The sequence below is a fragment of the Protomyctophum bolini genome (genome assembly GCF_963924005.1).
Source record: "Protomyctophum bolini genome assembly, chromosome: 11".
NCBI lineage: Eukaryota > Metazoa > Chordata > Actinopteri > Myctophiformes > Myctophidae > Protomyctophum > Protomyctophum bolini.
The window spans coordinates 29,519,013-29,532,685 of NC_137872.1; the positions used below are offsets into that span (position 1 = coordinate 29,519,013).

Consider the following 13,673-nt stretch of genomic DNA (forward strand, 5'->3'; position numbering starts at 1 on the left):
TGGCAGGTCTGTATCCCTTCTTCTAAAACAGTTTTACCATTTTACTCTTCATTATCAAACTTTATATTAACACATGGCCAGTCTCAAGGTGAGACTGGCCATATAACCTTGTAACCCAGAAGAAAGAGAAAAGCAATAAAACATAATGACATGTCTCACTTAAATTACTACATCATACCATATGGTGTTCACCCCAGCCTATGAAGGGGTTTATACTGTAGTACTCATACATTGTAACATAGTCTGCTATGTGACGATATTAAGATAAAACACTGTCAGGCCAGAAACAGGCAAACAGGCACTGAAAATATTGGTAAGAAATATCACACTTTACCATTGGCTAGTTAGATGCTTTGATTCTCGCATGACCAGTCTCAAGAGACTTTATTTATCATCAGAGTGATGATAAATATGTATTCACTTAATTCCCATTATTATTGGCACCATTTTATTGTCATATAATTTACAGACATTCACATGATTTCAATGTTGGCTCAACAAAGCTTTTATGGAAATCCATGACCAAGAAATCCATACCTACATTATTACAATATGGCAAAACATTTGCAAAAACGTTTGTAAGACAGTTTAATGCAATATTGTCAGTTGCATTGATTTGAGATCCTCTCTGTCCCCACAGTACCAGAGGGAACTCGTTCAAAAGGCAGTACGGTCAGCAGCAGCTCTCACCACTTTAAGTGGTCAGGTGGGTACGTGGGCCGTGTGCATTTCCAGAGCATGTTTATTTGAATGCTCAATCAAGTCGATTGTGTTCTGGCTTGTATGTTTTAAGTCCCTATTTATTTGTATCATGTGACATTATTTTTACATTAAGACACTTATATTAATGTTATATTTATTATCAATAGAATCTCAGTGTTTTGCCTATTATTTGGGGGCCTACTTGCAACATCCTCACAGCCCAGCAATGGTTACAGTTATAGTATGTTCCTGTGTGTAAACCGCTCACCATGGCAACATTTACGATGAGGCACTTCCAGGAAATGGTTACGAGTGTCACCACTTGTGTTTCTTTAACGCGGCCTCTCTGTTTAGACTTGGCTCAGAGCCAAGCTTAGAGTCCTAAGTAGCCCACAACCCGGTGCGACTGAACAGCCCAGTGTGGCCAGAGACTCCTTTGAGGTTCTGTTGTGCAGCGTGGAGAACACAGCCCCTTGAGGGAGACTGAGACCTGGGGATGAGGTCCACTTCATCTCTGTGCTACGTATATCCACTGGCAAATGACAAGGGGTGAGAGAGAACACACGTGATCTCTCAAAACCAGCTTGCTTGCGTAACATTGACGTGTGAGCCAGCACAGCCTACACTGCCTAGGCAACAACATTCAAAAACACATTTCTCTTCAACATTCTGCAACACGTTGTTCAGACAGTGTACTGTACAGAATTTGTGGCGGAATGCATTCACAGAAGTGCCAAGTGTCGAATCACCCACACTTCAGATGATTCACTCAAGAAACAGGTTTTTACTTTGTTTCCCCACAAAATACAATAATTTTGAGCTAAACATCACCTTCATGGTTCATTTGATTATTGTCATTAATATCATTCACATAAGGCACTACAACGCAGCCCTGCAAAAAGGCCCACACCAAATGTCTCTGATGTATGAATTGGCTTTCCAGCTTGAACAAAATAAATCTGCCTCCAGACACCAGCTGGAATGATCACGATAATAAATACAACTGCAGATACACAATCATGATACTATGCATAGTATGACATACCGTATTTTCAGTTTGTGTCATTAATGATTGTAGCATTTCGGTCTCAGTGCAAATAATGTTGGCTGCTGAAAGGCCTGCTCAGCAGCATTAGGTCCCCACAAGGCACAACCTTTAATATGATCTGAGGAATAAGCCCAAATAGGAACTATTACTGCATTCCGCCGAGATCCACATCTGTGCCACAGATGCATCAGATCTAGCACTTGGATGTGCGACAGTCGTCGTGGGTGACGATTAAGACTTCTGGGTGACGTGAGAGAAGGCACTATGTTCCCTTTGCGTGCGGCGTGCGCCATGGCTGCAGGCTTGTCTCCGGGTAACAGAGCCTACCTGGGGACTATGTTCCCTTTGCGTGCGCCATGGCTGCAGGCTTGTCTCTGGGTAACAGAGCCTACCTGGGGGCTGGTAGGCATTCTCCCAGGTGTATCCTGAGCACGCCCTGGCTGTGCAGCCTCAACAAGTGGTCAAATTCAGCAGGCATGGCATGTACTGTCTTCTTGCTCTGCCTGTCGTCATAGTAGTGATTGGTGAGGGGATGGTGTCCATGTGGGTGCTCGTTGAATGGCCAAAAGCCATACAAATGTACATTGGCACAGAGCTCCAGTGCCAAACTAGCCACGATTATGCCCGTGCTCAGCCGTATTGTCCTCAGACCTTGGGAGCGCCAGAACCGTGCCAGATTCTGGAGGTACTCTGGGTTGAAGAAGACGGGGCGGGTGGGGCTTTCAAAGTCTTGGATTGTATACAGGGCCCGTAACGACACAGGTGTGTTATGGCCATAAGAGAAGGCAGGCAGAACCATCAGCGAGTCACCATACCTTCGCAGACTCTCCACAAATGGACGACGACGCTCCAGCAGACCACCGAACCTGACAAATGTGCAGGAAAGTGAGATGTTAGACGTAGCTCAAGGCTGATGCGTTTGCATCTGGTCCCACACATTGATACACTTACTTCTCTAGGAGGATGCTTGGGTTTGCCGTCACAAGGTTAGTCTTGTTGCCCACATGTTTCTCATAGCCATTTTCCAAAGGAGGAAGGTTGCATCTATGAGAAAGTAGCAAAGACAATTACCATAATGTAATATCACCATAATTATTTACATTTAGGGTCAAATGACTGCTACTCTTTTGCTGTATTGACAGTGAGCTGTGAAATCATGTATGGAAATAGTTCCCCACCTGATAACAAACTGAGTAGAATCGATTCTCTCTCCACAACTGCTGTTGGCCAGGATTCCTCCATTCCCAACAACAGCGCATGTGTCCCATGTTTTATTTGTAAAGGGGTGATCCTGAAATCAAGGCCAACAGCCATTGTTATATATTACTCACATATGCACACACGCGCACGCACGCACGCACGCACGCACGCACGCGCACACACACACACACACACACACACACACACACACACACACACACACACACACACACACACACACACACACACACACACACACAGCAGAACAGATCAATGGCCTATTATGTGTGATGGAGGAGGAAGGCCTGGGAATGATGTCTATGATATCGTGTTTTAGTGTAAACAATGGTTGAGTAGGTTACAGAGAGAATAGGACATTCTAAGGTGCAGCTCCACCAGAGCATTTAGACTGCAGACGTCAAAGAGGTCAAATCTTGGTGCTCCCTGACGATTTAAAAGGCTTGAATATTATTCAGCTGTGAGTTATTTTTTATAAAAGCTAAAAATGGTGTTCATTTTAAAGATGGTAGTGGCTCCTGAACCTGCCGTATCGTAGCCATGACGCATTGCACGATTAGCCAGTGGTGAATAGCTATAATGTTAATTTGTTTAGGCTTTAAGTTTACATTATACATGGTTGATTGATTGGTAGTGTTTAGGCATTGTAAGATAATATATATATATATTATACGATGGTATGGACCATATATCCACTTTTCACGTTTCAGTGGGCATTGCATATATTCACTTCTACGATGGCAAGTTTTGACTGACAAATGTAAGACACTCTGCAAGTCAAATGACTGTGTTTCCTCGTTCCATATCTCCTTAGTATTACTTGCTTAACTTTTGTTCAGAACAACAGCTACATATGGACAAATGTCACATTTGAGGCAAAGTAACAAGGACAGGCTGCTAAACATGAAAAACAATTGGGTCAAATAGTTGGTGGTCTCTCTTACTTCGGTAGGGAGACTATTATTCCAGTGATGGGAGGCTCAATATATATATATAACGGACAGTTTTGTGGAGGTTATACGATGGTATGGACCATATATCCACTTTTCACGTTTCAGTGGGCATTGCATATATTCACTTCTAGGGTGTGAAGAAACTCAACAGGAGCTGAGCCTCAGCCTCAGCCCTATGTATTCCATATGTGTTGGCTCAACCTTAGGGTTCGGGTTAACATAGGGCGGAAGGAACATAGACACGCTCAGGGGCGTATCCATATAGGCTACTTTATATCATATTATTTTGATAACGGTAGCATCATCACATTAATGTGGATGCAATCACTGCATTCAATTTGGCAGTGGGTGTATTGTGTGTATGATTCGCCTTTCCATAGCCACTGGCACTGCCTAGTTTGTCCCTCTGCAATCTGAGAACCCATCGGCAAAAAAAGGAAAAACAGCACCCTCTTTTCCTATCTCGAGAGACTAGTCCCTCTGTGCCTGCGTAGATTGATTGGTCATGCCTGATGCCTGACACAATCATGTGCTTGTGTTGTATATTTGCTGTTTCTAGAATGCGGCAGATTTCTTTTTCTTTGCCCCTTAGAAACTCGCGCCTTTGTTTATGATTAAATACAAACGAGGAGCCTTTCTGAGAGTAGCCTTAGCCTCACAATGCAAAGGTTTCAGGAGGAAGTTAGCAGTCCCTGGACGAGCTACAACAGTTATATATCCTGAGGATTTCACCTTTACTGGGCCGGCAAATTCCACGACAGCGTCCGGGGTGCTATCTTGCTTAATTTGGAATTTGGAAGCGAGTTGAAACTAGCTGTAGTAACATATGAACATACTGTGAGAAGTGTGTGTGTCTGTGCGTGTGTGTGTGTGTGTGTGTGTGTGTGTGTGTGTGTGTGTGTGTGCGCACACGTGCGCTGTGCTCACTTGTCTTCAATACAGAATTATGGTGTTAGTAGGCTGCCTGGGAGAGTTGTAACTTAGCTTACTGTTGTCTTATGGTCGTTTGAATTATAGTTTATATTTGGGAATGTGTTGGGATGAAGTGTCTTGTAGCAGCTGTTTCTCGCCCCTCCCGTTTGTATGCCAGAGCTGGCGAGAACTTCTGGGAACGACACCTGACTTCATATTTTGAGCTAAAACTGGTATTCATTTTAAAGATGGTATATTGGCTCCTGAACCTGCCGTATCATAGCCATGACGCAAATGCAAGTGCTCCATTTTCAAATGTCGGCGTACAAACGATGGCAAGTTTTGACTGACAAATGTAAGACACTCTGCAAGTCAAATGACTGTGTTTCCTCGTTCCATATCTCCTTAGTATTACTTGCTTAACTTTTGTTCAGAACAACAGCTACATATGGACAAATGTCACATTTGAGGCAAAGTAACATGGACAGGCTGCTAAACATGAAAAACAATTGGGTCAAATAGTTGGTGGTCTCTCTTACTTCGGTAGGGAGACTATTATTCCAGTGATGGGAGGCTCAAGAAAAAACTGTTTTACGAAATGGCACACTGCAGTCTCCTCTGGTAGTTGCCCTTGATGCTCTGCCACCACTTGTAGCCAGGGATGAGCTGGAACGAGCAGTTTGTACCCAAATCAAATACGCTTTCATTCTCCCCCCCACGTCAACCACATCACCAAAACACCTTAGCTGTTGCCAAAACACGCATCCACGCCTGCTTCATTACATCCCGGTTAGACTACTGCAACAGCCCTCAATAAAGTCCACTATGTTCAAAACTCAGCTGCCCGCCTGCTCACCAGTACCCATTCCAGAGACCATATGACACAGTCCTCCATGACCTCCACTGGCTAACTGTCAAACAAAGAATCCACTTTAAAATGCTGCTCTCTACCTATAAAGCACTCCACAACCTGGCTCCCCCTACCTCTCTGACCTCCTCAAACCTCACGTTCCGTCCCATTCCCTCAGGTCCAGTGATGCCGACCTCCTGGAGGTCCCCAAGACCGGGCTCGGAACCTGGGGTGACAGTGCTTTCTCTGTATCTGCCCCCTCCCTCTGGAATGCACTCTCCAAACATATCAGAGATGCCCCCTACCTTCCTACCTTCAAAACCGCCCTGAGAACCCAAATGTTCAGAATTGCCTTTCCAAGAGTTGACTTTGATTTCAACTCTTGTTTTTTTGTATTTTATTGGCACCACCTCCCTCGGCCCGCTGACATGCAAACCACATGTCAAACATTGGGTGTGCTCCTACTCTGTGCCCCTAATTAAATTTGACAAACAAATGAATGGTTTTGCCAAAGGCGCTTTCTTCCAACTAAGACAGGAATAAAGCACAAAACGCAATGTGTTAATAATAACAACAATAATAACAATTAATAATTAAAATCTACAAAGTTACTAGTAACTAAAGTTTTCAAATAATTGTAGTGGAGTACAATATTTGCCTCTGGTGTGTAGTATTGAATGTTGGAAATACTTTAGTTTACACCACTGTACCAAATTATTTTTGTGTCGTCTTTAAGCAATTAAAATAATTCTAGTCTTCAGTCAAAATATTTCAATATAATATTAAGTTGACAAGTGTAATGGAAGCAGCCATTATTTTGTTATTTGTTTATTATGATTCTGTTTTGCAAGTAGTATAATAACTATACTATAAATAGACATACCTAAGAAACAGCTACCCGTATTTCAATTTGGATTGTTGAGCAATATATTGCTGAGCATACAGTAACTTCTAAAGCTTTATCCGTTCTACCTTACATCAACCTTTTCCTTAAGCATAAGCATAAGCATTTGTGTTTTTTCCTGCAACTTAGGTCTTGTTATAATACTGTTGTATTGGATTTTTCATTATGTTGAAAATTAAATGACCATTATTATCATTAGGCTATTATTATTATTATTATTTATTAGGAAACTAACTGGAAGTGGATGGTAAATCTTTGGAAGTATTTATGCACACTTTACTACTAGATAGATACCAAACGTTATTGTAGTGTATTGTAAAGTGCAATTCTATTAGAGGAAGTTGTTAAGAGTGTTTGTGATATCAGAGTGTAGAGCCTGGTCTGGAAATGCCATCTATCCGTGACCTAGCTGCGTCTCCATGTCAAGAATTTTTGGATTCAGGTTACACAAGACTATAACACAAGACTATAACACAAGACATACTGCTATAACTCTCAGGTGTTCTTAAAATAAAGTATACAATACAATATGCAGTAGGCTACAACAGTAAAATAAACACACACACACACACACACACACACACACACACACACACACACACAACACGTCAGCACGTCAACCTGGGAATAATGTCTTTGGTAAACAGCTGAGGTCCCCATGGCTGCCTTTCAGGAAAAAGTTAAGCAAAAATAACTCTGCGTGTGTCGCAGTGAGAGGGAGAATAGCTCAGTGGTAGAGCACTTGACTGCAGATGAAGTAGTCCCTACTTTAAATCCTGTGTTTACACATAACAATTTTTAGATATCCTGTTCCACTGTATGTTGTAGTTAATGCAAAAACTATGAGTAACATGTATGCACTGTCCACCACATCAAGCATAGCTCATTCGTACTTTGTAGGCTTCCCACATCGGTGGTTTATTACACACAAAACATGTTTAGACATTATGAAGTATTTAAGTCAAACTTTAAAGTGATTACTCTTTTATACAAAGCAGGGGCTAAACAGTAGGCGTGTATAGTGCATGGGAAAAGATTACGCTCCATAGTAAAAGATTCCTATCTGGCCTGTTCACACTACAATAGGGCACTACACTGCACTGAAAATGTATATAACTTGAAACAATGCTAAGAGTGTAAAACGAACCCACAGCTGCACCCACCTTTGTGAATGTGTTGAAGATCTCTGGAGTCACCTGGAGGGATCTTCTTTTCTCACCATCATACACAAGCTTTGATCCCAACGGAGTGTTAGACTTGGTGACGATGGCCTTTGTGAGTCCGTGGCACCTGCTGTTCAGCAGAGATCTAGAGAGCGACAAACCCTTGGTTAACTTAAACCCTATATCATTGTCAAGGGTCTTCAACAGCGCGGCAACGAGACACATTGTGAGCATGTGTTCCTGAATGTTTGCCTACTTTCACAGAATGTTCACCTATTCTGACATGCCCAGAATAGGGCGCTATTTGGTATTTAAAACCATTAAATAGAGGAACCAAACAAGAAAAACTGTGAGACTGTTAACATGCATGAATCGGTTGTGTGTGTGTGTGTGTGTGTGTGTGTGTGTGTGTGTGTGTGTGTGTGTGTGTGGTGACTGAGCGTGCGTGCGTGCGTGTGTATGTACACAGTGTCAAGAAACGGAACATGCCAGATGGAATTTGTGGCTGGGTCATTTACTGCATGAGCTACTGCATGCAAGTGTGTGTGTGTGTGTGTGTGTGTGTGTGTGTGTGTGTGTGTTTTCAGTTCTACGCTTACTTCCTACTCTGTCTGTAGATGTTCCTCTTTTTCGAAGCTTTAGTTTAAATGTTATTTGTCACCTGAACTTTTGGACATTGTCCTCCTGCTTCCTCCAGATCTGAGAGTAACGCTCTAGTACTTTTTCAATGATGTCTCCCCTGTGACACACACACACGCACACACACACACACACACACACACACACACACACCCCATACAAATTCACAGTCAGTGCTTAAAATTGGTATCATATATCAAATTATATTGAAAGGACAACTTTTTTCTTTAAGAGAATTCCAATGACAATGTTTGCTCTCACTTGCAGTCTTTACATGGTTCAGAGGGTTTGACCCCGTTGTGTCTCTGGGCATGATTAAAAGGGCCATGAGGTCCCACATTGCTGTGAAGGGAAACAGAAAAGATGAAAGGGGCAATTCTCTGAGTAAAATATGGAAAACAGAAAGGAAAGGCAAACGATTAGCTATAACCTAATTGGCTCGGACTCAGCCCAGGCTGATTCTCAGTTTTCATTTCCCATATTTTCTCAGGCTGCATCTGTTTACATGTTGACAGAGACCTTTCCCCATCCATTTTGGAGTTTCACATCCTTAATCTACAGTTTTAGGGTGATAATTAACACCTCACATGGATGCCATTATTGCCATATTTCAACAGAACAGTATATCCTACCATTGCCAATTTTTACTGGTAATCATTTTACTTTATTGTAATGAAAACCAACCCTATGATTTATTATGTAGGCCTATAGCCTATTGCCTAAACCAAAATAAGGGATCCAACCAATAGTGACTCATATGTAAGCCTATAGAGATTTGTGAATGTTTAAGAGTTTGTGAATGTACCACTAGCATTTGGTAACCAGAGTCTAAAGATCTGTCCAAAGACATTTAAACCGGCTTGTTCTAGTTGACAGACAGGAAACACAGCAAGCAACATACCGTTAATATACACCAAAACGGTCTGCAACAGACAGTGGTTAGGAGGAGTCGCAGCCTACGTACACCCAACAGTAGTATCGCCTTTTTCCAACTAACATCCTGTTCCTCTTGAGATCATGCATGTCGTGCGACTCGTGCCCGTTGTTGCTGTCAACAGGATATTGTCAGATTGATAGATTGCACGCAAAGATGTCGAGCGAAGATGACGACAAGAAGATTTTGAGACAGGTGAAGACGGATATCAAGTGTGATGTGGACTCTGGAGTGTCACAGGGGCTATTAATTAGCGCGAGTTTAAGTGACCGCTCAAATTGAAATTCATAATTAATCGTTGTTGCTTTAACCCAATTTGAATAATTTGAATAGCCTGCCCTATAACTGAATGTCTCTGACGAATTTCGCTGTTAACTATAGGCCTAACTTTTGCAAACCAGTATAATTTCGTGGTCAACTATTGTGTATATAGCCTACACATAATAGATTAAATGTCACTTTTATTTAGCAGGTGGGTCGTGGGTCGCTGATGTGGATCATGAACACTTTTGTCAGACCAACATGAGGTAAACTAATCACCGCTATGAATCTAAGATCTAGGCGTGAGTTAAACTTGAGTTAAAAACAAGACAGGATTTTACAGTCATGGCTTCCAGTTCCACGTGGATTTAACGTTGAGGCATCACACCAACACTGTATTTTATAGGCTATTTAAAAATAGCCTCAAATAATTTCCTATGCCTACGCACACGCTCACTGACACGAACGCACGCACACACACACACACACACACACACACACACACACACACACACAGTCACACACACACACACACACACACACAGTCACACACACACACACACACACACACACACACACATGTCACAGCTTGGCCCCTCCAGACAGTAGCCTATGCTACACTGTACAAAATAAATACAAATAAAAAACTAGGTCATCAACATTTATTTGAAGACTTTGGGAGTTTGTAATATGGAAGAACAACTTGAAGTTAGAAAACCTCTATGCTGTCTGAGACAAGTTCAAGATAGTCCCTGCATGCATTTACCAGGAGTTTTCCCACCCTGTTGCCCCAGGGATATAGAATGGATCCTGCCATACCTGCAACACCAGGTTACTTGGAAATTGGAGAGCAGCGGGGGTGTAACTCACCTGTCGTTGAACACGTACCAGACGAGAGCGGTCAACACGGTCCCCAAGATGAGGAGGGTAAGCATCAAGGAGAACAGCAGCTTCAAGAGCAGTGCCCTCATACCTCTCAGTCTGCTTCCTCTGCCCCCTCTCCCTTTTCAGCACTTTATACCTATACCTAAGGCTCCTCAGCACTTGGTGTTTTACCTTTGTTTATGTCTCTGCTATACTGTTCCCTACTGTTCTTTCCTTCCTTTGTAGCTTTCACCGCCTCCCCTCTGTGACTTTCTCCTGGGTCGGACTTCACTCTTTCACAATGTGTTAATCTTTTTTTGCCTCAACACGCTCCCTTTGTTTTGTTTTTCTCTTCCTCTCACTGGCTCTCTCTTTCTCAATCTCTCCTGCACAAATAAGAACAGCCTCCTCTCTGTTATCAGGCTATCATATCGTTGGTGTTGCTTAAGCAAGCAAGTCCTCTTTCTTCTGTAGACCACTAGTTTTCTTTTTCCTCCCCTATGTACAGTATGTTTGTCCGTCCTGGCCAGCAGAGTTTGGGGTCTGTCCTTCTTTCTCTTACATCTTCATTTAATCCAATCGATGTGTCTCCTGTCCTCCCATCTTCTTTGCTCTGTCTCTCTATATCCTTTCCCTCTCGCTCTATCTCTCTTAGTTGTTCATTCAGAGTCAGACTAAGTACAGTCCTACTTTGCCCCGTTGTCCCAAAGCTAAAGCTGTTGCTCCCTTCTTCATTCTCCTCCCCCTAGCTCAGCCTCTACCCACTCACCCCACCCTCTTTCATCTATCCTCCGCCCACAGCCCAAGCCCCTCTCCCCTTTACACAAAAAGGAGCCAGTAACATGAGTGGTGCCCAGTACTAAATTAGCCCATGGTCTGTCTCTTGACTTTAGTGTGTGTGTGTGTGTGTGTGTGTGTGTGTGTGTGTGTGTGTGTGTGTGTGTGTGTGTGTGTGTGTGTGTGTGTGTGTGTGTGTGTGTGTGTGTGTGTGTGTGTGTGTGTGTGTGTGTGTGTGTGTGTGTGTGTGTGTGTGTGTGTGTGTGTGTGTGTGTGTGTGTGTGTGTGTGTGTGCATGCATGCATGCATACGCGTGCGCGTGGCCATGTGCGTGTGTAGGCCTGTGCGAGAGAAGGGGAGGGACATGGACTATCCACCAAGGCAGCTTCCTATGTGTCTCCCCAACCTGCTCACCTACACACACACACACACACACACACACACACACACACACACACACACACACTATGCACAGAGTTTTACAATGTTTCTTGGAATGAGGCTTTCAAACAAACCTGTGCCAGCAGTATCAGCTAATAATAAAGGAGTTGTTTCTTTCAGGCTTAAAGCTGACCAAGTGGGGCCCCAGGAGGGGAAGTCTGGGCTCCACTGAGATAGAAACATGTTCATGTCATGGCAGCTCTGCCGTCCAGATCACCAGGGAAACAAAGCCAACACTTAGTGGAAATGTGAGGAAGAGAGAGAGAGAGAGAGAGAGAGAGAGAGAGAGAGAGAGAGAGAGAGAGTCAGACAGACATGAGAGGAGAAGTGATACACAGGGGAGACATAAGTCATCTATGGCGTAGATTTTGTTTTGTTGCTTTTATCCCCTACTGACTGTGTGATGACTGATGAGAGAGGTAATACTGTTTGAACATGAGAAAAAAAAGATATCTTGGAGTTCACAGTGAACGATAAATGCTCACTAATATATCGGCCACACCCAATTTCGGTTTCTCTTTGCTGCACTACAAATATAAAGCACGTGTTCTGTTTTGAATGGAAAGTCCCAAATTAATATGACTGGAGCTCTGAATGCTCACTAATTGATGCCACACCCACATTTTATTTGTCTGTGCTGCACTACAAATATAAATATATGGGGAGACATAAGTCATCTGTGGTGTGGCTTTTGTTTGGTTGCTTTTATGCCCTAGTCCTAGTTCTACTGACTGTGTGATGAGAGTACTAATGTCTTTGAGGTTTTGTTCAAACATGTTTCAATCATGTTTGAACATGGAACATAAAAGATACCCTGGAATTCAGCTGATATACACAGTAAACGATGAATGCCACACCCAATTTTGGTTTCTCTCTGCTGCACTACAAATGGTTTGACGTGTTCTGTTTTTAATGGAAAGTCCCAACATAATATGACTGGAGCTATGTTTACCGATGATTTGACCCAACCTTACCCTCGAAATAACGAAACCCCTAGGGGCGATTCATACTCCTATTTTACAGCTGTTTCGGCGCTGTAGTGCCGAAATGATTTCGGCTCGTCAGAAATTTTCAGTAGCACCGAAGAGCCGACTTTAGGACGGTACCCGCCCCCCCCCCCGAACCTCAAATGACGTCAAATTGTAGGCTCTACAGCGCCGAACCGACTTTTATTCGGCTCTAAAATAGGAGTATGAATCGAGCATGTATCAATTTTATGAAAAATCACACCGTGTGAAGTGAGGGGCGCTCTTATCATCGTACATCATCATGACGTAACATGTCTATTTGCTCAGACACATATGACGTAATTTCTCCATTCATTGTCATTGGGAATTTGATCTTTGTGTAGGACAGATATTAATGATGGGCATGCTGCTAATAACATTAAGCTAATAACGCTGCTAGAGACAACTTATTAAGGAAATTAAAAAGCATTCGGACGCCTCAGATTATTTACTTGAATTGGTGAGTTAGGTAATGGTTCCCTGATTGATGTGTCCATGGTTCTGGCGACTGCAGTGTCGCAGCCGGACTTCTCATGTGGAATGTATGCTACTCTAATGTGTGGTTTTGTTGACCAAGGGTACTGTAACATTTAGGGTTTTGGGGTGTGCATGTGTCCGTCCTTGTCCACACTTGGCCTAATTACTCTGGTGTATGTGAGTCAAGGGAGACTTCTCTGCGTCTGTGTCACTGTCATAGTTGTTGTCATTGAATCTGTCCTATCGAGTCTCTCTTCCCCTCCTCTCAGGAGACTCTGGGGGTATTGCTCATGTGTACGTTCTGTAGCTTGCTTGGTGCCCTCTTGCGAGTGCTGCAACGGAGGTTGCTGCAACAGAGGCTGTCTCTCCAGCGTCACAGACCTTCCTCGGTTGCCATCCAATTATAGTGCTGTCTACATAACATGCTATAAGTCTGTATCAAATGCTATCTAAGTCTACAGAAATGCTATCTAAGGGGGTAGGGTAAGTGCTATGGGCCATGATGGAGTCTGAAAAGGTGGGT

At 43.0% G+C, this 13,673-nt stretch overlaps 1 protein-coding gene across 2 annotated transcripts; it reads right to left on the bottom strand.

The window, feature by feature from the left end:
• Positions 1-390: 390 nt before the first annotated feature.
• st8sia6 (ST8 alpha-N-acetyl-neuraminide alpha-2,8-sialyltransferase 6) lies at positions 391-11,138 on the bottom strand. 2 transcript variants are annotated; one of them, XM_080775481.1, is made up of 7 exons: positions 10,455-10,526; positions 8,664-8,731; positions 8,412-8,489; positions 7,751-7,895; positions 2,929-3,041; positions 2,702-2,794; positions 391-2,616 (listed from the first exon to the last, which is right to left on the bottom strand). In XM_080775481.1, coding segments are annotated over exons 2-7 (909 nt in total). In that variant the 5' UTR covers positions 8,666-8,731; positions 10,455-10,526; the 3' UTR covers positions 391-2,138. The 2 variants fall into 2 exon arrangements, with proteins under 2 accessions (XP_080631607.1, XP_080631606.1); XM_080775480.1 differs by having other exon boundaries at positions 413-2,616; positions 8,651-8,731; positions 10,455-11,138.
• Positions 11,139-13,673: the final 2,535 nt, after the last annotated feature.